The 25055-nt window shown below is 43.0% G+C and overlaps 1 protein-coding gene across 1 annotated transcript in view; it reads left to right on the forward strand.

Annotated features, from left to right (window-relative positions):
- Nucleotides 1-25055, forward strand: part of GABBR2 (gamma-aminobutyric acid type B receptor subunit 2) — a 940989-nt gene that overhangs the window by 635948 nt on the left and 279986 nt on the right. Inside the window, exon 12 of the mRNA XM_045004115.1 lies at nt 19302-19409. Coding sequence (XP_044860050.1) covers nt 19302-19409 — 108 coding nt within the window. The remainder of the gene's footprint in view (nt 1-19301; nt 19410-25055) is intronic.

Here is a 25055-nt window from a genome sequence, read left to right on the forward strand (position 1 = left end):
GCTAGTAATAATAATAGGGCTCAGATTTTTCTGGATGCGATAGCTAATGGATTCCTTCACCAAGTAGTTGCTGAACCAACAAGAGGGGATGCCATTTTAGATTTGGTTTTGGTAAGTAGTGAGGACCTCATAGAAGAAATGGTTGTAGGGGACAAACTTGGTTCGAGCGATCATGAGCTAATTCAGTTCAAACTAGATGGAAGGATAAACAAAAATAGATCTGGGACTAGGGTTTTTTACTTCAAAAGGGCTAATTTAAAGAATTAAGGAAATTAGTTAGGGAAGTGGATTGGATTGAAGAACTTGTGGATCCAAAGGTGGAGGAGGCCTGGAATTACTTCAAGTCAAAGTTGCAGAAACTATCAGAACCTGCATCCCAAGAAACGGGAATAAATTCATAGGCAGGAGTTGTAGACCAAGCTGGATGAGCAAGCATCTCAGAGAGGTGATTAAGAAAAAGCAGAAAGCCTACAAGGAGTGGAAGATGGGAGAGATCAGCAAGGAAAGCTACCTTGTTGAAGTCAGAACATGTAGGGATAAAGTGAGAAAGGCCAAAAGCCATGTAGAGTTGGACCTTGCAAAGGGAATTAAAACCAATAGTAACAGGTTCTATAGCCATATAAATAAGAAGAAAACAAAGAAAGAAAAAGTGGGATCGCTAAACACTGAGGATGGAGTGGCAGTTAAGGATAATCTAGGCATGGCCCAATATCTAAACAAATATTTTGCCTCAGTCTTTAATGAGGCTAATGAGGAGCTTAGGGATAATGGTAGGATGACAAATGGGAATGAGGATATGGAAGTAGATATTACCACATCTGAGGTAGAAGCCAAACTCAAACGGCTTAATGGGACAAAATCAGAGGGCCCAGATAATCTTCATCCAAGAATATTAAAGGAACTGGCACATGAAGCCCATTAGCAAAAATTTTTAATGAATCAGTAAACTCGGGGTTGTACCATACGACTGGAGAATTGCTAACATAGTTCCTATTTTTAAGAAAGGGGGAAAAAAGTGATCCTAGTAACTATAAGCCCGTTAGTTTGACATCTATAGTATGCAAGGTCTTGGAAAAATTTTTGAAGGAGAAAGTAGTTAAGGACATTGAGGTCAATGGTAACTGGGACAAAATACAACATGGTTTTACAAAAGCTAGATCATGCCAAACCAACCTGATCTCCTTCTTTGAGACGGTAACAGATTTTTTAGACAAAGGAAACGCAGTGGATCTAATTTACCTCGATTTCAGTAAGGCATTTAATACACTTCCACATGGGGAATTATTAGTCAAATTGGAAAAGATGGGGATCAATATGAAAACTGAAAGGGGGATAAGGAACTGGTTAAAGGGGAGACTACAATAGGTCATACTGAAAGGTGACCTGTCAGGCTGGAAGGAGGTTACTAGTGGAGTTCCTCAGGGATCGGTTTTGGGACCAATGTTATTTGATCTTTTTATTACTGACCTTGGCACAAAAAGTGGGAATGTGCTAATAAAGTTTGTGGATGACACAAAGCTGGGAGGTATTGCTAACACAGAGAAGGGCCAGGATATCATGCAGGAAGATCTGGATGACCTTGTAAACTGGAGTAATAGGAATAGGATGAAATTTAATAGTGAAAAGTGCAAGGTCATGCATTTAGGGATTAATAACAAGAATTTTGGTTATAAATTGGGGACGCATCAGTTGGAAGTAACAGAGGAGGAGAAGGACCTTGGAGTCTTGGTTGATCACAGGATGACTATGAGCCGCCAATGTGATATGGCCGTTAAAAAAGCTAATGCGGTTTTAGGATGCATCAGGCAAGGTATTTCCAGTAAAGATAAGGAGGTGTTAGTACCGTTATAGAAGGCACTGGTGAGACCTCATCTGGAATACTGTGTACAGTTCTGGTCTCCCATGTTTAAGAAGGATGAATTCAAACTGGAACAGGTACAGAGAGGGGCTACTAGGATGATCCAAGGAATGGAAAACCTGTCTTATGAAAGGAGACTCAAAGAGCTTGGCTTGTTTAGCCTAACCAAAAGAAGGCTGAGGGGAGATATGATTGCTCTTTATAAATATATCAGAGGGATAAATATCAGGGAAGGAGAGGAATTATTTAAGCTTAGTACCAATGTGGACACAAGAACAAATGGATATAAACTGGTTACTAGGAAGTTTAGACTTGAAATTAGACAAAAGTTTCTAACCATTAGAGGAGTGAAGTTCTGGAACAGCCTTCTAAGTGGAGTAGTGGGGGCAAAAGACATATCTGGCTTCAAGACTTAGCTTGATAAGTTTATGGAGGGGATGGTCTGATGGGATAGCCTAATTTTGGAAATTAATTCATCTTTGATTATTAGCAGGTAAATATGCCTAATGGTCTGTGATGGGATGCTAGATGGGGTGGGATCTGAGTTACTACAGAGAATTCTTCCCGGGGTGCTGGCTGGTGAGTCTCGCCCACATGCTCAGGGTTTAACTGATGGCCATATTTGGGGTCAGGAAGGAATTTTCCTCCAGGGAAGATTGGCAGAGGCCCTGGAGGTTTTTCGCCTTCCTCTGCAGCGTGGGGCACGGGTCACTTGCTGGAGGATTCTTTGCACTTTGAGGTCTTAAACCACAATTTGAGGACTTCAATAACTCAGGCATAGGTTAGGTGTTTATTACAGGAGTGGGTGGGTGAGACTCTGTGGCCTGCATTGTGCAGGAGGTCAGACTAGATGACCCTAATGGTCCCTTCTGACCTTAAGTCTGTGAGTCTATAAGTTAAAAAATGCACAGTTAAGGCATCCAGACAGCTATTGTTAGTTGGAAATACACGGAGACTGAAATTGAAATACTTCACTAGTCAAGTTGATTTCACTGATATTTTTTTTCAAAGGGAAAAAAAGTTTCAGTAATGTCAAAATAGGATGTTTTGACCTTTTTGGAACAAAATAGGTTGATTTTTTGCGTTTGAAACAACTTTACAATTTGATTTTTTAAATTTTATATTGTATATTCCAAAGCAAAATAAAAAATAAAAATCAATAGTGAAAAATTTCAATGTTGTCGAAACACAGTATTTCAGTAGATCACAAAAAAAAAAATTCAGCATTTTCCTTTGCAAAGAACTTCAAAGTATTCAGATTTTGTTTCAATTCAAAATGAAGCCAAAATCTCAAAGTTTTTTTGTGAAATGGAATTTCAATCCTTTGTCCAGCCCTACAGACAAACTTTATTCTGGCCAGTAGTTACAGTGACACCATATAATAATCATCTGATTATAATTAAGGCATTTTAGTGTCCATGGTCCCAGATTAGATTAAACTGTTTTAAGACACTCTCATTTTTTTTTCATATTTTTCTCCTTGTGGTATTACTGACCTGTAAAGTTAAAACTGTGGTCTTAATTTATAGGCTTCATGCAGGAATCATTGAGTAAAAATTCTGTGCCCTGTGTTGTGCAGGAGGTCAGACTGGATCATCATAATCTAGCCTTAAAATCAGTGAAGATGAATTAATGAATACTACATTGGTTAAAGAGCATAGTTTTTAATTAATTTAATTGTAAACTAATAAATGGATTTATTTGTAATATCTCAGAAAATAGATTCTGTACTTACAAAGTGTTGTAAATTTTTTCACACAAATCAGAGGTAGAATCCTTGTATTCTTTGCAAAACAGAACTGAGTTTTAATGATGGAGTCACAACTATCATGTGCACAATGGAATTGCCACCAGTGCCTCAATGCTAAAATATTTCAGTTGTTTAATATCCTTGTGTAATTGCTCTAATTTCTGTTTTTCAAATTCACTGCCAGAATTTACACTATTTAAACACAGCAAGAAATTAGTTGCAATTTACTGCACTAGTGACTCATTAGCAGCTTTAATTTTTTAATTTAATTTAATAATATACTATCTTAACTAAAGACATTTTTCATTTATAAAACAAAATGACAAGCAAAACTGATGTATTACATATGGAAAAAAGAACTGTAGAGGCTACTGAAGAAAATATTTAAGGGTATGTCTACACTACAAGAGTAGTTCGATTCAACTTAAGTCGAATTTGTGGAATTGATCTTACGAAGTCAAATTTGTGTATCCACACTAAGGACACTAATTCGACTTTGTGAGTCCACACTAATGGGGCAAGCATCGACATTGGAAGCGGTGCACTGTGGGCAGCTATCCCACAGTTCCCGCAGTCCCCGCTGCCCATTGGAATGCTGGGTAGAGCCCCCAATGTCTGCTGGGGGAAAAAATGTGTCGAGGGTGCTTTTGGGTAACTGTCATCATTGAACCGTCACTCCCGCCCTCCCTCTCTGAAAGCGCCTGCGGGCAATCTGTTCGCGCACTTTTCTGGTCAGTGACAGCACGGACGCCACAGCACTGCGAGCATGGAGCCCGCTGTGATCATCGCTGCACTTATGGCCATTGTCAACTCCTCGCACCTTATCGTCCACCTCTTCCACAGTCAGCTGCTGAGAAATTGGACGAGGAGGCTCCGGCAGCACGGTGAGGACATGAAGTGGCACAGACCTCTCACAAAGCACGGGATCCCGCGCCGTGGAGATCATGGTGGCAATGGGTCATGTTCATGCTGTGGAACGGCGATTCTGGGCCCGGGAAACAAGCACGGACTGGTGGGACTGCATAGTGCTGCAGGTCTGGGATGAATAACAGTGGCTGCGAAACTTCAGGATGCGTAAGGGCACTTTCCTTGAACTGTGTGACTTGCTGTCCCCTGCCCTGAAGCGCAAGGACACCCGGATGCGAGCAGCCCTGACTGTGCAGAAGCGAGTGGCCATAGCCCTCTGGAAACTTGCAACACCAGACAGCTACCGGTCAGTAGCGAACCACTTTGGCATGGGCAAATCTACTGTGGGGGTTGCTGTGATGCAAGTAGCCCACGCAATCGTTGAGCTCCTGCTCTCAAAGGTAGTGACCCTGGGAAACGTCCAGGTCATCATAGATGGCTTCACCGCGATGGGATTCCCAAACTGCAGAGGGGCTATAGATGGAACTCACATCCCTATCCTGGAACCGGCCCACCAGGCCAGCCAGTATATTAACCGAAAGGGCTACTTTTCAATGGTGCTGCAAGCACTGGTGGACCATAGGGGACGTTTTACCAACATCAACGTCGGGTGGCTGGGCAAGGTTCATGACGCGCATGTTTTCAGGAACTCTGGTCTGTTTAGACGCCTGCAGGAAGGTAGTTTCTTCCCGGACCACAAAATAACTGTTGGGGATGTGCAGATGCCTATAGTGATCCTCGGGGACCCAGCCTACCCACTAATGCCCTGGCTCATGAAGCCCTATACAGGCGCCTTGGACAGTGACAAGGAACTCTTCAACTACCGGCTGAGCAAGTGCAGAATGGTGCTGGAGTGTGCTTTCGGACGTCTCAAGGGGAGATGGCGAAGCTTACTGACTCGCTCGGATCTCAGCGAAACCAATATCCCCATTGTTATTGCAGCTTGCTGTGTGCTCCACAATGTCTGTGAGAGCAAGGGGGAGACCTTTATGGCGGGATGGGAGGTTGAGGCAAATCGCCTGGCTGCTGATTACGCTCAGCCAGACACCCGTGCGATTAGAAGAGCCCAGCGGGAAGCGCTGTGCATCCGGGAGGGTTTGAAAGCTAGGTTCCTCAGCGAGCAGTGTGACCTGTGACTGTTCAGTTTCTTTACAAAGAAGCTGAACCTGCCCCTGTTTCTTTACCCAGTTACTGTTGACTATCCTCTGCACCTACATACACCGTTCACCCCGTTTCCCCCCTTCCAACACACGTGTAAAAATAAAATACATGTTCCATTGTTACTTAACAAAGATTTCTTTATTAATGACTTTGCGTTAAAGGTTTGAAACTGGAACGCAGACTGTGCTGGGTAGGGTGTGCAGTGATGTAAAGACCGCCTCTAAACTCGAGGAATGACAGGCTCCTGCTCCTAGAGCGGTCCGCAGTGCCGGACTGGTTGTTTCAACGGAGCCTGCCATCCCTCCTTTTTGGGACTCTGTGTGCGGGGGCTATGTGTTCTTGTTGTGGAGGAGGACGACTACAGATTCCCCTGCTGAGTGGCTCTGTGGTCCAGGACAAGGACCGCTGCATAAGATCTGTAACCGCCCTCCCCTGCTACAAAGTCACGTACCCCACCACCCACACAGAACATGGAAACCACCTCCCAGACCGACCAGTGTGCCTACTGACTGCACTGTGTGTGTGACCTGCTGCTGATCCTGCCCCCATGTCTGTACCCTGGTAAAGGTGACTGTCCTATGCAATTACCAACCCCCTTCCCCACCCCCACTTCAAACACAGTCTTCTGTACAAAAACATGACGGAAACAGTAATTAACAGCAAAGTATTTTTAATAATCAACTAGACAGTTAGTGGATGAAACTGGGATTGGGGCTTGGGTGAGTCTGGAAGGGAAGGACTTCTCAAAATTTAGGGAATGGGAGCTTTTGGGTACTTGAGCACTCTGCTGGGGTGTGGTGACAGTTTTCACAGCCCCTGGCGCCCCTCCTTGTTATTTTGGGTGAGGGGGGTATGGGACTTTGTGGCGGGGGAGGGCGGTTGCAGATATACTGCAGGGGGGCTCTGTCCTCCTGCCTGCAGTCCTGCAGAACATCCAGAAGGCGCCGGAGTGTGTCCGTTTGCTCCCTCATTAGTCCAAGCAGCGTTTGAGTCGCCTGCTTGTCTTCCTCATGCCACCTCTCCTCCCGTTCGCTGTGTGAGTGCTGGTACTGAGAGAGGTTCTCCCTCCACTGGCTCTGCTAGGCCGCCTCGGCTCGGGAGCAGCCCATAAGTTCAGCGAGCATCTCGTCCCGTGTCTTTTTCTTTCGCCACCTAATCTTTGCCAGCCTCTGTGAGGGGGATGCTGGGGCAGGTCTGGAGACAGTCGAAGCTGTGTGATGGGGAAAAGGGAGTGAATTCCTTGCAAAGATACATTTTTGCAAACAATGAACACAGTCTAGTCTGTATCTGTGAACATGACCATGCACAGCACCTATCTCGTGCGCACTCCTGCTGCAGGCAATCTGGAAAGCACAAACTCTGCCCCTGTTCCATCCCCTCACAGTCTCCCCCGCCCCTTGGAATTCAGGGTTGAGATCCCAGTACCTGATGGGGCAAAAATCATTGTCGCGGGTGGTTCTGGGTAACTGTCATCAGTCGTTCCTTCCTCCGGGAAAGCAACGGCAGACAATCATTTCGTGCCCTTTTTCCCTGGATTGCCCTGGCAGATGCCATAGCGTGGCAACCATGGAGCCTGTTTTGCCTTTTGTCACTGTCACCGTATGTGTACTAGATGCCGCGGACAGAGGCGATTCAGCAGCGCTACACAGCAGCATTCATTTGCTTTTGCATGACAGCAGAGATGGTTAGCAGCTGTTCTGTACCGTCAACCATGCCATTGTAAATTGGCGATGAGATGACGGTTACCAGTCCTATTGCACTATACCTTCTGCTGCTGTCATAGGTGCCCCTGGCCGAGATCAGCTGGGGGCGCAAAAGACAAAACTGGGAATGACTCCCCGAGTCAATCCCTCCTTTATGGTATCTAAAAATAGAATCAGTCCTGCCTAGAATATGGGGCAAGTGTACTAGAGATCCAGTGTATCAGAGAACCAGAGAGCACAGCTGCTCCATGTCAGATCATGCAGGAATGATGAGCTGCATGCCATTCACAGGGGGTGCTCCTGCAACAACCCCACCTGTTGCTTCCCTCCTCCCCCAGCCTTCCTGGGCTACCGTTGCAGTGTCCCCCCATTTGTGTGCTGAAGTAATAAAGAATGCAGGAATAAGAAACAGTGACTTGTTAGTGAAATGAAATGAGGGGAAGGCAGCCTCCAGCTGCTATGATAGTCCAGGCAGTACAGAATCTTTTCTTTACACATGAAGGGCAGGGGCTGATGGAGATCAGCCCCCTGTTGCTATGATGAAGACGGTTACCAGCCGTTCTGTACCGTCTAGTGGGAAGCAGTAGCACTCATTGGCTGATGATGAGGACGGATAGCAGTCGTATTGCACTACACCATCTGCCGCAAGGCTGATGATGACGACGGATATCAGTCATATTGTACTGTCAGCCACCCATGAGGCGGGGGGGGGGAGGATGCTACAGTATAGTGCCGCAGCATCGCGTCTACCAGCAGCATTCAGTACACATAGGGTGACATTTAAAAGAGTCAAGAGACGATGTTTTTCCCTTTTCCTTCTGGGGGTGGGGGGTGGGGGTACACTGACGAGCTCTGCCCTGAACCACCGTGGACAATGTGTTTGACCCTACAGGTATTGGGAGCTCAGCCAAGAATGCAAATGCTTTTCGGAGACTGCAGGAAATGTGGGATAGCTTGCATCCTCAGTCCCCCCTCCCTCCCTCCATGAGCGTCCATTTGATTCTTTGGCTTTCCGTTATGCTTGTCACGCAGCAGCGTGCTGAGTCTCTGCTACGCCGTCTGTCTGGAGATTTTTTAAAAATACTTTGGACCAGGCGTAACATTACAGTAATTTCCCTAATTAGATGCAGGAGTCGCCAAGCGAGATCACCCTGAGGAGGGTCACTGAAGGAGATAGAGAGCGCATGCTGCGTGAAAGCCAGCACCAACCAGGGGCCTATGCTGCCATGCTCGTGGAGGCAATGCTCCCAGAGTACCTGAGGATAGCCTGGCGCGGAAAAGTGTGCTACCACGGAGCACCCAATAAGGCAGCTCTTCCCTGGAACCTCATGCGGAGGTTTTTCGATTACCTCCAGGAGAGCTTCGTGGAGATCTCCCAGGAGGATTTCTGTTCTAGCCCCATATATATAGACCTCCTTTTCACATAGTTCAGATTCCTGTTACATTAATAATAAAAGTTTACATGTTTAAAGCACTTACCGACTGATCCTTCCCCTGATTCAGGGTCCGGGGTAACTGCTGGGGAGGGTTGGTAGGGGATCTCCGTGAGGATGATGAAGAGATCCTGGCTGTCGGGAAAACCAGCGTTGTAAGCGCTGTCGACTGCCTCCTCCTCCTCATCTCCTTCCTCATCTTCCCGATGTCCGCGAACATCGCCGAGGAACTGCCGTCGACACTATCCCATCGTCGGAGTCCACGTTCACTGGTGGGGCAGTTGTGGCAGACCCACCGAGAATGGCATGCAGTGCCTCGTAGAAGCGGCATGTCTGGGGCTGGGCTCCGGAGCGTCCGTTTGCCACTTTGATTTTTTGGTAGCCTTGTCTCAGGTCTTTGATTTTCACGCGGCACTGCGTTGTATCCCGGCTGTATCCTCTGAGTGCCATGGCTTTGGAGACCTTCTCATAGGTCTTTGCATTCCGTTTTTTGGAGCGCAGCTCCGAAAGCACAGACTCATCGCCCCACACAGCGATCAGATCCAAGACTTCCCGGACAGTCCATGCTGGGGCCCTCTTTCTATTCTGAGATTGCCTGGACTCCTCTGCTGGAGAGCTCTACATCGTTGACGGTGCTGCTGAGCTTGCCCCGATGTCCAACCAGGAAATGAGATTCAAACTGGCCAGACAGGAAAAGGAATTCAAATTTTCCCGGGGCTTTTCCTGTGTGGCTGGTCAGAACATCCAAGCTCGGACTGCTGTCCAGAGCGTCAACAGAGTGGTGCAGTGTGGGATAGCTCCCAGAGCTACTAAGGTCGATTTCCGTCCACACCTAGCCTAATTCGACATAGCCATGTCGAATTTGGCGCTACTCCCCTCGTTGGGGAGGAGTACAGAATTCGAACTAAAGAGCCCTCTAGGTCGAACTAATTAGCTTCCTGGTGTGGACGGCTGCACGGTTAAGTCGAATTAACGCTGCTAAATTCGACATAAACTCCTAGTGTAGACCAGGCCTAAGTAGCTTAACTATCTTATTTCATTGAATAATAAAAGAAGGAAAAAAAATCTTAAAGCCAGGCTATAAATAAAAGGAGTTCCTCTCCTCCCCTCAACTGAAGCTATGCATGTTGGATATAGTCCACATTTACCCCTGCTTGGGGTTTGGCTTTATTGTTTTCTTACATATTCACAATATATAAAGATCAGCTTACCCATGTCACCTATAGCATGACTGTTTCTAAGGGTTTCCAAAACCACACAGAAGCATTGGAATTGCCCTACTGGATCAGCCAGGTGGTTCATTGTCACAGACTGCCTGGCCCTTTAAGGGAGTCAGACTCAGCCTGGCCTGTGATCTAGCATTCAACCCCCAGTTAATTCTGATTTGGTGACTCAGTTACAATTAGTTCTCCCAGCTGGGAAATGGTCCAGGAGAACAACACAGAGAGGAAAGAGAACTTAGTGAGAGAGGAGACCCCAGAGAGCAAAGCAAGGCAAGTTCCCACTCTCTGGGAAGGGACAGGTGAAGGCAGGCTGGAGGAAACCACAGGTTAGGCTCCTGTGGGATGCCCTGAGCCCCACTCTCTTCCTCAGGTTTCAGACCTGGAGCTCCAGCCCAAGCGGGAACATCACCATGGCTATTTTTAGCACCAGAGCGTAAGCCTTGCAAACCCAACTGTGTATATTGCAGAAGCCACCAGAACCCTGCCAGAGCAGCAGTGTCTATCTGTAGCTAGGACTCACATGTTATATGCCAGGAGTGGCCAACCGGAGCCTGAGAAGGAGCCAGAATTTACTAATGTACATTGCCAAAGAGCCACAGTAATACGTCAGCAGCTCCCCACCCCTGCTCCCATGCCTCCCACCTACCAGCAGCCCTGCAGATCAGTGCCTCCCCTCCCTCCCCGCACCTCCCAATCAGCTGTTTTGTGGCGTGCGAAAGGGTCTGGGAGGGGGAGGGGGAAGGAGTGAGGGCACAACAGACTCAAGGGATGGGGCGGGAAGGGGTGGAGTGGAGGCAGGGCCTGTCACAGAGCCGGGGGTTGAGCAGTGAGCACGCCCCAGCACATTAGAAAGTTGGCGCCTGTAGCTCCAGCCCCGGAGTCGGTGCTTATACAAGGAGCCGCATATTAACTTCTGAAGAGACGCATATGACTCCAGAGCCACAGGTTGGCCAGCCCTGTTATATGCAGTCAGTGCACATTTTTGGCACCCCACTGTGTCCATGTGGTTCCTTCATAGAATCATAGAATATCAGGGTTGGAAGGGACCTCAGGAGGTCATCTAGTCCAACCCCCTGCTCAAAGCAGGACCAATCCCCAGACAGATTCATATTATGTTTGTGTAAAGAACAGAAGATACAATATAATCATAATGTGTAAATTTTTACACTCTCTATGGAAATGCCACAATACCATGAAAAAAAGTGGGATACCATATAAGAATAAATTATTTGAGAAAAAAATAAAAGAACATAGACATTTAAAGCTTTTCAAGCTTTCATGGAGCTGTAAGATGTGACTTGGGGATAATGCAATAGAAGGTGCTGAAATTTTTGGAAAAACTACATAAAAACTAGTATACAAACTAATCCTGTAGCATTCTCCTAAAAAAGCAATATCATTGCATTATAATGCAGAGACATGAGTAAAAATTAACTTGTACAGAGCCTAACCACTAGTTCTTTTCTTGGGGCAGATGGGAAAGTGGTGTATGCTGGCATATACAAGCATACAGCAGAAGTTTTTGAACTTCTTGCATTTGTGATGAGTCCTTGCCAGTTAGGGATGGTCCTTGTGTGCTCCTAAAGCTGCTCACAAAGTTCAGGTGATATGGCTGCCTAGTGCAAATTATTTCTGTTTAGGGCAGTGTTTCTCTGTAGTACAGATTTTATCGCTTTCAGAGCAATCCCGTGCTTGATGTTTTTTGGTGAATTCTTCTACCTGCCCATAACCTACATCTTCTGTTTACAGATATGTGGCAAATGTAGAATCCTGTAATTGTTTTGGGAGGGGGCTGGTTGTGACGTGGTATGACATCATACCAAATAAAGTTTTGTTAGCACTGAATGTTTTCTGGCAATTTTTGGATACATTACAATACCATTTTTATTCTGCAATGTGCTTGTCCCAGGGGGATATGGTATATTGCATTTGCTATGTTGAAATTGAAAACTGAACATTAACAATAGCCCCAGTTCAGCAAAGCACTTAAAGTGTGTGATCAACTACTTTGCTGAATAGGGATGAAGTTATACATGAGTTTACAATGAGTATATGATCAAGTGCTTTCATGAATTAGGGCCAGTGTTCCTAAACTCAATTACTGCTTCCATCTTGCTATTTCCTCTTTTCTATGCAAAGTTAATTAAGTACATTCAATATATATTGTACTGTACTCAATTTCTGTGTATTTACAATAGGTGGCAAACTGCATTCCATAATATCAATTACAGCATGATTTAATATTATGAATAGAACAGGCCAAATGTCCTGCAATAAAATTCCAATATGCATGGACTGAAAATTGGCTGAAGGCGAGTAAACAAAGGGAAATAATAAATAACACTGAGTACTGAATTGTGAGGAAGTGTTCTGGGCAGTACTGCATAGATTAGTGTTAGGCTCTGTTTTATTCCTAACATCTTTATTAATAATGATCTGGAAAATAGCAAAACACTACTTCAATTAAATGTTCAGATACAATCAACTAGGAAGTGTTCCAGAGGATAAGGAGAAATACTGCAAAGAGGCTACCTTTTTATTTTTAATCTTACAGTCACCATGGTAGCTGATCACAAGAGAAGCTGGAAATATGGATTGAAATAAAATTTGATGCAAACTGAAAAAATGCAAGCCAGTGGAAAAATAATTGAGAAAACAGCTATCAAATGGTCAAGAGAGTATTGGAAAGCAGAAATGCCACGAAAGTGTGTGGCACCTAGATACTAAACTGGCATGCACATTGGAAATAATTAAGATAGAATACTAAATCTAATAATAATATATGGACTTTTGTAACACCTTCCATTGGAGGATATTTCAAAGTGCTTTACAAACAATTAATTAAGCTTAGCAATGCCCTGTGAGCTCGGTATTGAGCTCATTGTGGGTTGAAAAGGCTAATGTGTCCCTAAGGGTGGGTTTGATCCCAGCTTCCCTCATAATGAGCAGCTGTTTTTCTCTCAACCTGTGTGATAGATACACAACCGCCATTAATATCATCTGGGAACATATGAATGGGGAAGGGGCTGTAATAGAGCCAGTTGTGACTGTCTGATCTAGCCATTCTATACCAGCCCTGGCGTAGTTTGCAGCAGCTTTGGGGCTGCTCTAAAGTAGGCCTGCTCTCTTTTCAAACTGATGGGATGAGACCTTCTGCAAGTAGCCCGTGTAGGAGCAATTAGCAAAGACTTTATCATGATGCTTCACGATGGCCCACTTAGTCTTGATAGTCCTCCTTGATAGGCAGGGAGAACAAGTTTAGAGCAGGCCTTTTTTACAATTATAAGCAAAACTTACATATTACCTTTGTAGCATGGAATCCAGACATTACAAGTAGGATTAAGAACATAAGAACGGCCGTACTCAGTCAGACCAAAGATCCATCTAGCCCAGTATCCTGTCTACCGACAGTGGCCAATGCCAGGTGCCCCAGAGGGAGTGAACCTAACAGGTAATGATCAAGTGATCTCTCTCCTGTCATCCATCTCCACCCTCTGACAAACAGACAGAGGCTAGGGACACCATTCCTTACCTATCAGGGCTAATAGCCATTAATGGACTTAACCTCCATGAATTTATCCAGTTCTCTTTTAAACGCTGTTATAGTCCTAGCCTTCACAACCTCCTCAGGTAAGGAGTTCCACAAGTTGACTGTGCGCGGTGTGAAGAAGAACTTCCTTTTATTTGTTTTGATTTGTTTGATTAATGCATGCAGCAACTTACAAGTATTTTATAGAGTCTAAACATTAAACACATCCTTACAACTTTAACACCTCTCTTCAATAATACTAACATACAGGTGAGCTGGTCTGGTTTCCAGATATGAATTTGTCAGTACTCAGCTAACTCCTACAATCTTGGCAAGAGCTGGCACCAGGTCTGCCAGTGACACATAGAGCACTTCTGAAAATCAGGCCCTTTATTCCCTGGATTCAGCTCAGTTATTACAGGGTACAATAAAGGTCAGCTAGCCTCCATATGAGCAAGTTTTTTTGACTTAAATACAGTACTCCAGTCAGAGAGAAACTAATGTGCTCTACTTTACATGATAGCTATGTCTAAGATATCATTTACATTTTTCGATACAAAATCTAATGTATCATCATGTAGTCTGGCACAAAGAAACCTAGATATATGCTATTGAGATTTGGAAAATGTGCCTAATCAAAAATAAAACAAAGTACTGCAGCATCTGAACCAATTTTACATTGTATTGGCTGTTGACATTACCTGCTGAACAATCCATCCCACATTCAAAACCATTGGGATGTAAGAGCACACATGCCTCTGTCTGGTTTCTGTATTTGTTATGTTCTCTCCTCTTACGCTTTCCAGTTATTTCTTTGTTATTTCAACTTTCTTCAGGTTTTTATATGTGCTTCATTTTCTTTCACCCAAGTTTAGTTATTTTGATGGGGATTTTCAGTAGAGCCAAAGACTGTATGGAACTGTCACAGAGGGACTGGCCCCTGTGAATGAAGTAGGTCCAGTACCCCTTGTGCCAGGACAGATGTGCACATTCGACCAGTTAAGAGAGTGGGGCTCCAGTTGGGAGCTATCAGAAGCTGGGAGAAACTCAGTGAGTTGGAAGAGACTTGGTGAATCAGAGCTGCCTGAGTAGGAGTCAGGGGTAGGTGAGAGGTTCTAGAGACTACATGTTTGGAACTTGGGAGAAGGCTGAAGGCAGGAGAACAGTAAGAGGGGTTTTCTGGCTGGTGTCCCCAGGCCAAAGAGCCAGGGCTGAAGGCAGGAGGAGCAGTGCAGAGAGTTGCTTGCTAGCTGTAAGCTACAGAGCTGAGGGCTGGGGAGCAGTGGAGGAGCTTATCTGATGACATCTCCAGGGCTGAAGAACTGGAAACAGAAGAACCATTAGAATGCCAGGGAGAGTAAGGGCTGCTCCCTTGGTGAAAGAGGATTCCCCAGCAGAGAGTCTGGTGGGGTTCCTGCTGGCAAGACTAGGCTTACACTCCAGTAGGAAGAACTGGGGTGGTCATACTGGTACAAGGACAAGGGAGGACTGCCAGAGACTCTGGGTGTGGTCAAAGGTGCTGGTGTGTGATATGTGGGGTGTTGTGGGCTGAGATGTTGGATGATTTTAACACTGTTTTCAGTGGGGTGACAAATTATATGTGCTTGGGACTCACTTGTGGACAACTTGCACAATATTTTATAAGGAGGATAGTATTGTGTCAAGAAGTCTTGATGGAGTTACTGGGAACTCTGAAAAAGGAAACTGGGCCAGGTGTGCCTGTCATGCTATGGGAGGCATTTGGGCATCTAATTTTCTTAGGCTCCTTTTTAAGAATGACAGCTGGGGTTTTCAGCCAGTCTTCTTGTGTTTTGCTTGCTCTCTTGTTTTTCTTTCCTACATTTTAATTTTAATCTATGTGTTTTGTGTAACCATTTCCATGGCACCACAATCTGTGCTGCTCGCTCAGGGCCTCATCTTGCTCCTGTTAAAATCAGAGAGAGTTTTCCAATTGACTGGAATGAGACTAGGTTCAGCTTCTATCTTGATGAGTCAAATTTCCTTCAAACAAATTATAGGGACAAAAGTTTTAAAGCTAAATGGATGCTTCACATGATGAAGCAAGTACACACTGGGCTCATCACAGAATGTAAGGCAGTAATTTGTGATTCAAATGTATTAATGAAATATTGAATACGTTTTGCCTCTCCTTCAATAGGACAATGTCTAGATGTTAAAGCCACCTTGTAGAATCATGAACAATTAGTATATAATCTCACATTATTACTGGGGTAATTGAAAATGGTCTAAAGTTTATTACAAATTCAAGAGGAAAGCCTACAGTATGTGTGAGAGACAGTGAGAAAGCACAATAGTTGATTTGTGTGGAAACAGCAGTTTTGAATTTTCTAAAATTATTGCTGCACATTTTTGACAGTATTGTGCAGATACCACAAACTCTAAGGAATGCATTGAAAGACTTAAGTATTTGTCATAAAAGAGCTTGATTTTTTTTTAAAGTATGTTGAAATGTAAGTAGACATGCTCAATCGTTTGTAGCCTGCATTTTCTTCTCCTCCCACTGGAATCTATTGGAGTTTTGCTATTGACTTCAGTGGCAGCAGGATCCAAACCCAAGGTGAACAGATATTTCTATAAATGTGTACATTTGTATTCATTATAATGTTTCTTGTTATGATCCCAGTCCCACAAAGCACTTATACAGGTGCTTAACTTTAAGCATATGAGTAACTGTAGTGAAATCAATGGGATTGCTCACCTGTTTAAATACCTGCATTAGGGCTTTGCTGGATCCAGCTTTAGAGGGGGATTGCAACAGTAATAACACTTACACTGATGTATTTTTTCCTGTGAATAGCTCAAATAAATGGAAATATTATTGTCAGCAAGGAAAAATCCTTATTTTCAAAGAATTCTATATTGTGATTTTTCTCCAGGTCTGGAGAAACAAAAGTACTGGCTTTGATGGGAGCCCAGTATGCTAGCAGAGGGCAGAATCTGGCACATTGTAGTTGTTGGTGAACCAGTTTCACTGTTCACGTCATGGCACCTTTCTACCCTCTTCACTGCAAATCAAAGCAATATCTTAACTATATTAAGTGAAAACAATCGAGAAACAGGATCATGAGTTTTTTTAGGTTCTTTTGGCTTTGTGTCTAGATCCAATACAAATGACGAACATCATTTCTCTAAAAATCAGATAGGATAGAAACTGATCATGATGTTAACGGTACTCAATGTACAGTAAATAACTTGTTTTACTGTGTGCTTTATGAATGATGGCAGAAAAATGGAAGGTTATTTCTTTTAAATTAAAACCTATTTTCATTTTAAAATCATCCTCACATCCTTGGCTGCAGAGATCTCATTCTGAACAAATTATTTTTAATTAGTAGGGTTTCCACTACAGCCAATAGGCTATATTATTATAATATAAATTAATCCAACTCATAACCTTTTTGTACTGAGCATGGTAAAAATAACATTTTTTCTGAATTATGAACATAATTGAATTTATTAGTATCCCCAAGGATAAGTGCTGCTTGAGTAAGGACAAAAAAGAGCTTTACTAGAGATATTAAAATATCATGTATCTGTCTGCCAAAATATCACTATTGGATACACAAAAGTACTGAATATTTATTAATAACACATTAGAACATTACATACAATTATCACACATTTTAGGAAAAGAACTCATTGCATGCTGACTAGAAGAGAAATCACAAACCAGTAGCCTGAAAACGTGGTGTAACTGGATTTTCAAAACCAATTGGAGTTGGCTTAACTCTGCTATATTGAGGTGAATAGCAAAGCCACCATCTATAAGATACACCTAAGATTTCACATTCTTTGTAAACTTTAATTTTTTATTTATTCATATATATATATATGAGAAGATAGTGGTCTTATAAACAGTAATGGGAAACTATATATATATATATATATATATATCCATCCTGGATACCTTTCTCCAATGATTTCTACTCTTAATGTTGCATTCACCTTATACATTTTGGTCTCTGCCTGGTCATATGTGTACAGTAGTTCTTTCTGCATGGAAATCCGTAGGAAGCCAATATCTACAATAACATTAAGTACATTTGTTTGTTACCTGCTTTCAGGGGTCTGTCTCTATCCACATCCTCCTTGACCTCTTAGTGGTCTTTGATGTCATTGATGACTTCCTACTTAAAATCCTGGCCTCCATTGCTTTTGAGCCATTATTCTATCCTGGTTCTCCTTCTAACCTTCCTCTTTCCTCTAGTTTCCCATTACTGTTTATAAGACCACTATCTTCTCAGTCACTCAAGGCCACAATCTAGGTGTTATCTGTGATTCAGTCCTCTCTCTCTAAGATAGGGGTCTCAAACTCAATTTACCTTAGGGCCAATGGCAGTCCTCAAATCCTCCCAGCAGGCCAATAATGTCACTGAAGATGGTGTTCAGAAAAGAAAACGTTCAGATTGTATTTTTTATTTCGAATTTCTCAGAAATAATAAAACTGTCCTACAACTTTATACAATTCTTCGCCAGCCAGAGAATTTTCAGTGTTTGCCAAACACCTGGCAACACTTCAGTTCTGTCAGTTTGTTGATGTTTGTCCTCAGTGACTGAGCAGTTGAAACCTTCAGGATTGCAGCAAGATGTGCATCATATAGTTGTATTCGGTTTTTTGACTTGTGGAAAAAAATGATGCTGCCTCCATGGCTGATTCTGCCCGGCAACTAATGATGCTGCCTCCATGGCTGAATCCGCCCAGCAACTAGTAATGGTATCTCTATCACTCTATCCCTCACTCTGCGGGGTGCGGCACCTGCAGCAGACTTTGCCAACAGCATGGCTGCATGTGTCTCTCCTCTGTGGGTCGCAGTGCAGAGGTTCTCGGGCCACAGATGGCCCACGGAACGGGACTTTGAGACCCCTGCTCTAAGACCTATACATTCAGGCCATGTCCATGTCTCCCAACTTCTATCTACATGATATTCTTTAAGATCCAATCTTTTCTGTTTTTCCAGACTACCCAGGCTCTTGTTCAGGCCCTCATTATCTCACATCTTGACTACTGTAATCTCCTACTATCTAACTTTGATGCTATCCACATTGGTCCCTTAAGTCCATTCAAAATGTTGCTGTTAGGATCATCTTTCTGGTTGTTGCTCCAACCACAGCTCCTCCTCCTTCGTGTCCCTTCTTCACTGTACCAAACACACATCCCTTGGCATTAAGGTCCTTCACCATTTAGTTCCACACTATCTCTCAAATTTACTAACTTGTTGAGCTATTGACTGCTCCTATAGCTCTCCCAAAGATGCAGGCCTTGATAGGCCTCTTGTTTGTTTCTCCCTCAAGCGGAGTTACAGAGCAGCAGAGTCACACTTTCATTTCTTCTTTTGCTATTCTGTTGTTTTTCCAAAGTTGAAGACGTTATGAAAAGTTAGAGTGGAAAAGGAGGAAAACTGCAAAGGAAAAAGGGGTGGGGGGAAGAATTTAGTCTTCATTTTATTGCAGTCAATCGGAAACAGAAAAATAGGGAAGAAAGGGGGGAACAAATTAGAAATTTTGAAAATAAAAAAAAATCAAATAAAATGTTCTGTAAAAAATTGAAGAAAACTGTGCAGTTACCATGTGAAACATAATTTAAAAATTTCAAAAAAAATTGCTAAACTGTTTTACTGTCTCTAGATACAATAGGTATTTTAGACTATTTTGAGAAGTTTAAGACATTAAAACTACCTGTGAAAAACTAAAAGGCCGTGTCTTTGATTATATCTTAGGTCCGGACGTGGATTCTTACAGTGGGCTACACAACTGCATTTGGAGCAATGTTTGCAAAAACCTGGAGAGTTCATGCAATTTTCAAAAATGTAAAAATGAAGAAAAAGGTGAGGAAACAATGGTTCTTATCACAGATATGATGAAGCTGTTATCTGCACTATTGTTATACCCCCTGGATACCCATACTTCCACTGATGCTGTGGAACACTGTCCTCCCTTTCAGAAAAATATCATATTGAAATACACTGAATAGTCAACCATTGTGTCCCTTTTTTCTTTATATCCCCTTCGTAGCCTCTATCAGTGATTCTCAAATAGTGATCTACACAGCCCTTCGTGGTGTTCCAGGAATAAACTGTTGTGACAATCAAGCTGTGGGCTTTGAAAGGACCCGCGAGTCCAAGAGAGGGACATATATCTACAAAGTGGTTTACAAAATGCAAAGGCTGGGAAAACCCTGCTCCTCACTGGTTTATATCCTATAGTTTATGAAGTTACTCCAGCATCCATAAATCTCCAGGGAGCAGATCCTCGAATGGTGTAACATGTCTTGGCTCCATTGAATCCCATGCTCTGGGTGTCCCTAAATCTCTGACTGCCAGATGTTGGGAATGGATGACAGGATGGATACTTTGATGATTACTTGTTCTGTTCATTCCCTTGGAAGCATCTGGCATTGGCCACTGTCGGAAGATGGGATTTTGGGCTAGTTGGACCTTTGGTCTGACCCAATATGGCCATCCTTTTGGTCATATTAAATCAGTTTGCACCACCTGGAATATAAGTGTTGCCAACTAAAGTTTCTCATAGCTTGCTAGGAGGGGACAAGATAGAGTACGTGTAGGATTTTGTTCTAGTTTTGATTGGAAAGGCATAGGCAGTGACCAAGATCAGTCAGAACTGAGCCACAGTAGTGGTTAGAGCCAGATTAAAAAAAGCAATATTGTAACCATCTTTTTGATCCAAAACATTTTGTAGATATAGAAAAGCCATGCTAGAAATACAGTAGTTCAGACCTTTATCTAGTACAGGGATCGGCAACCTTTGGCATGCGGCTCGCCAGGGTAAGCCCCTGGCGGGCCGGAATGGTTTGTTTACCTGCCGTGTCTGCAGGTACAGCTGATCGTGGCTCCCACTGGCCGCGGTTCGCTGCTCCAGGCCAATGGGGGGCTGCGGGAAGCAGCGTGGGCTGAGGGGTGTGCTGGAGTGGCAAACCGCATTCAGTGGGAGCCGCGGTCAGCCGAACCTGTGGACGCGGCAGGTAAACAAACTGGCCTGGCCCGCCAGGGTGCTTACCTTGGTGGGCCGCGTGCCAAAGGTTGCCGATCCCTGATTTAGTATGTGGTATCTCATATTTGGATTGCTATATTGTTGTTTTTTCTAATATGGTTTCTTTACACATATGAAATGTTAGATGGTTTTCTTTAAAAACAGAAGACTAGGGACACTAGCTAGAGAGGGCTCTGAGGTACTACAGATAATTCTTTTCCATGTGTCCAGCTAGTGGTTGTTGCCCACATGCTCAGGGTCCAACTGACTGACATATTTGGGGTTGGGAAGAAATTTTCTCCCAGGTCAGACTGTCAGAGACCTGGGATGTTTTTCGACTTCCTCTGCAGCATGGGGCACGGGTTACTTGCAGGTTTAAACTAGTGTAAATGGTGGATTCTCTGTAACGTGAAGTCTTTAAAGCATGATTTGAAGACTTCAGTAACTCAGCCAGAGGTTAGGGGTCTATTACAGGAGTGGGTGGGTGAGGTTCTGTGGCCTGCAATATGCAGGAGATCAGACTAGATGATCATGATGGTCCCTTCTGGCCTTAGTCTATGAGACTCTATTAAGTTACTTATTTTATTGGGAAAGTATGAATGGAAATTAGAATGAAAAAACAAAGCTGACAAACTATTGGCCATTGTAGAGCTAAAATCAGCCACCATACACAATTCTATACATGCAATTGTAATATTTATGCTAACAAAGGAAAAAAATAGAGCCACATAAACCCGAGAAAGGGGAAAATTATCTGGAAAATGCACAGGTTCACCTTAAAGATTTTCCTCTGCATGCCCTTTTCAAGGACCCTGCATTTTAAGAGTTTATAAAATACCTTATTATTTGTACTACAGGAGAACCTGGAGGTTCTATTGTGCTACTTATTGTATACATAGCTAGTAAGAGACAGACCGTACTCCAAAGAGCTTGCAATCTAGATAGGCAGAGGGACAGTTGTGTTCATTTTACAGATGGGGAAACCAAGGCACAGAAAGATGAAGTGACTTCTCCTAGTACACAAGATGTCTGTTGACTTAGCCAGGAATTGAATCCAGAAGTCGTGAGATCCAGTCTGGTGCCTTGACCACAAAAACACTTCGTTACTTCTTATATTTTGGTTCTTAACCAGAGTTTTCTATATGTATTTTTATTCAGTGCAGAATATTTTGAATGATGAAAACAATTAAGAGCCAAATTATGGGTGCACTGGCTGGCATGAGATCCCCTTCCCGCATTAGCCCTTCCACACAGAGGGCCACTATAATGCGCACACTTATTCTAGCTGAGTCCAAGGATCCACTTTCCCAGAATTGAACTCTTGCTGCACAAAACAATGTTTCTTCAACATCTGAACAACTATTCTGTCCATTGAAGTCCACTGCTCAAGGTTCTACTGGTCTAACTAAAAACAGAATTTGGCTTATCCTCTTTATTTCTAATACTGTGTTTATATTGTAGAGTTTATCGTTTGCACCAAAATATGTCATTTCCAAAGGTCTCTAACAGGAATGAATAATTCAATCTACTGGGCTTTAATTAAGAATTCACTGTGCACTCTGACAAGCCATTTGCCTTTCGACAGTAAAATGGCCCCTCACCTCTGACATTCAGTGACTTTTGTCTGTTAATTATTAAATGCTGCATTCTGTGGCCCTTACTCACCCACTGACTAGTACCTTTTTCCTCAGCTAGTCCCATCAGCTTCAGTGGGAGTATTCAGTGGGGGGAGGGATAGCTCAGTGGTTTGAGCATTGGCCTGCTAAGCCCAGGGTTGTGAGTTCAATCCTTGAGGGGGCTATTTGGGGATTGGTCCTGCTTTGAGCAGGGGGTTGGACTAGATGATTTCTTAAAAGGTCCCTTCCAACCCTAATAATCTATGATTATATGATACTCAGAGTAAGGGTGGCAGAATCTGACATATAGTTAATAACCTGGTTAATCCAGTCATTTATTGACAATTGTGCATTAAACATTTAAGTTGTTTTTTCTATAAAAGCACAGTAGTGGGGGTTGGATAATGTCTTCAAATACCTAAATGCTACCCAATAAACTGCTTTATCCTGAGAGATGCTGGAAATATTAAGGGCATCTCAGTCAAAACATTGGTTTGCAACATAATTTACCAGCCTATGAATCAAAATGACGTTTGTTTCACAATATTAATCACTTCAGTTCCCTTCCCTCGTCCTTTCTTATTTTGGTTTCCCGTTTGAGAAGTATAATCCTTAAAAAGAGGACTATTTACTGACAAGAAAATGCAAATTAGCTAATTAGTTGTCCACACAAAATGTTTAATTGTACTGTGTTTTCCATTTTGGTTTACCAAGCTAGATAATCTCTATTTAAGACAGGAGAGATGACTCAGAAACATGAAGTTCTTTTCTTGTACCATATGTTTTCCAGCAGGGACAGTACAATGACCAGCATTGTAATTCTACTTCAGATTTGAGAGTGGGAGTTTATTGTTGTCCCCAAAATAGAGTAACAGTAGCAGTAACCACTGAACTGACAGAAAATACACTATTGCCATTTTCGGTCAGATTTAGCTTACAGACAATAGATTAAAAAAAAATGATCCAAGCCTTGGTCATACACACTATAGCAAACCAAACAAATTGAAACTCTAATATTTTTAACGTGACAAATAACGGATATATCTTAAATGATTTAAATACCCTTTTGTTTAATGCTTTATGGATAATTCTGGGTCTATCTATTCATAAATGTCCAGCTTCAATAAAACATTGCTTTTAGGGACATTACCTTGTCAGTCATCATGGATAATTTAGCCTGAATCTGAGGACAATATTCTTAACGGTGAAATCTATTAGATTGTGAAATAGGCTCTGCATAGTTCTAGAACCCGTCACTTGATTCATTTAAAGGTAGACTGAATAAAACAGCAGAGAAGAGAATATAATGAAAGGAACCATTCTGCATTAGTAAGCAGGACAAATCTACCTAATAATTTTATTTCTACCTTTAATATATATGGTGCAGTCTATAAATAACTTTTTGATCTGTTTATATATTGACAGATTACTTTCTCCTTCTAAAAAACTGTATAGAACAGGGACAGGCAAACTTTTTGGCCTGAGGGCCGCATCGGGTTTTGGAAATTGTATGGAGGGCTGGTTAGTGGAGGGGGTCATGGCCCGGCCCTCCCCCGACCCGCTTCCTCCCCGGACTCCTGCCCCATCCAACTCCCCCCTGTTCCCTGACATACCCCCCCGGTGGGGGCTCTATGTATGGCTGTGAGAAGAGGGGGCAGGGATGGAATGGGGTGCTTTGCCAAAGGACCGTCTGGTTTTTCCCCACCACTTTCATATAGTGCTAGAGCAATACAATAGCTTCCACTCTTTGTAGCTGGTTAGGCTAGTGGAATTTGTCCCTGCCTACAACATTCAGCTATCCTCTGTACCCAATCTGTATAATCATAGTAATCCAGTAATTCTCTCTATTAAAAAACTGATGTTTTAGTTTTCATTAAGAGAAGTATTTTTTTGGGGAGGGGGGAATACTTGTTTTTGTTGGGTGGGTGAAGAAGTTTAAAAAACTAGAGTGAAGATTCTATTCAAACAGAAGTTGTTCATTGGAAATTGAAATGTACAACTTAAGTCCAGTCCAGTGGAGATTGAAACAAATATTTGAAGACACTATAAACTTGGCTGAGAAGATGATTTGTAATATTATAATTGGTTTGAACAATGCTCCACATTCAATTTTGTTTTGTGTTTTACTTTAAATCCACTACTTTGTTGCCGCAATTGTTCCTGTTTTTAAAATAACCAACAAAAGCCAGAATGAGTTTCTCCTGCTGCCAAGCCGTTAACTGTCAAATGATACGGTATTCCCAGAGCACTGCTAACCTCTTTGATCAATCTAGTGCTAAAAAGAAGTAATTTTAAAGAATCACATTAATTTTAGCTACATTAGAAACACAGGAGTGCAGGGGAATCAGTTTTTGTCAAATGAAAAAGGACAAAGTCAGTAGGGAAAAGTTTTAAAGAGCTCATTAGAGATAATGGAAAGTAGACTAGAATTAATATTTACTAAAAAAAAACCCACTTTTAATTGGGGCTCAATCCTGCCTTGGTAAATCCCCTCTGTGCTGCTCCAGGCAGTTGAGGATTTTGCCCACTGAGAGGAGGGGGAATTAGCCCACTTCCTGCACTGACACAGACAATGTGCTGGCAGTGAAGAGTGGGAGGAGGGGGGGGGGAAGTGGGGCAATTGGCCCCAGGCCCTGCAGGGGCCTCCACGAGAATACAGTATTCTATAGTATTGCAACTTTTTTTATGGAAGGGCCCCCGAAATTGCTTTGCCCCAGGCCCCCTGAATCCTCTGGGTGGCCCTGTGCCAATGGCAGGAAGTCATTGTGTGTTCTGGTGTATCCTCAGCAGGCAGAACTGCTAAAGGAAGCCAGTCCTACTGGCATAAATTAGAACAGTTGTGAAGCTGCTCTGTTCTACATTGGGTCC

This window comes from Mauremys mutica, chromosome 2 (assembly GCF_020497125.1).
Source record: "Mauremys mutica isolate MM-2020 ecotype Southern chromosome 2, ASM2049712v1, whole genome shotgun sequence".
Taxonomy (NCBI): domain Eukaryota; kingdom Metazoa; phylum Chordata; order Testudines; family Geoemydidae; genus Mauremys; species Mauremys mutica.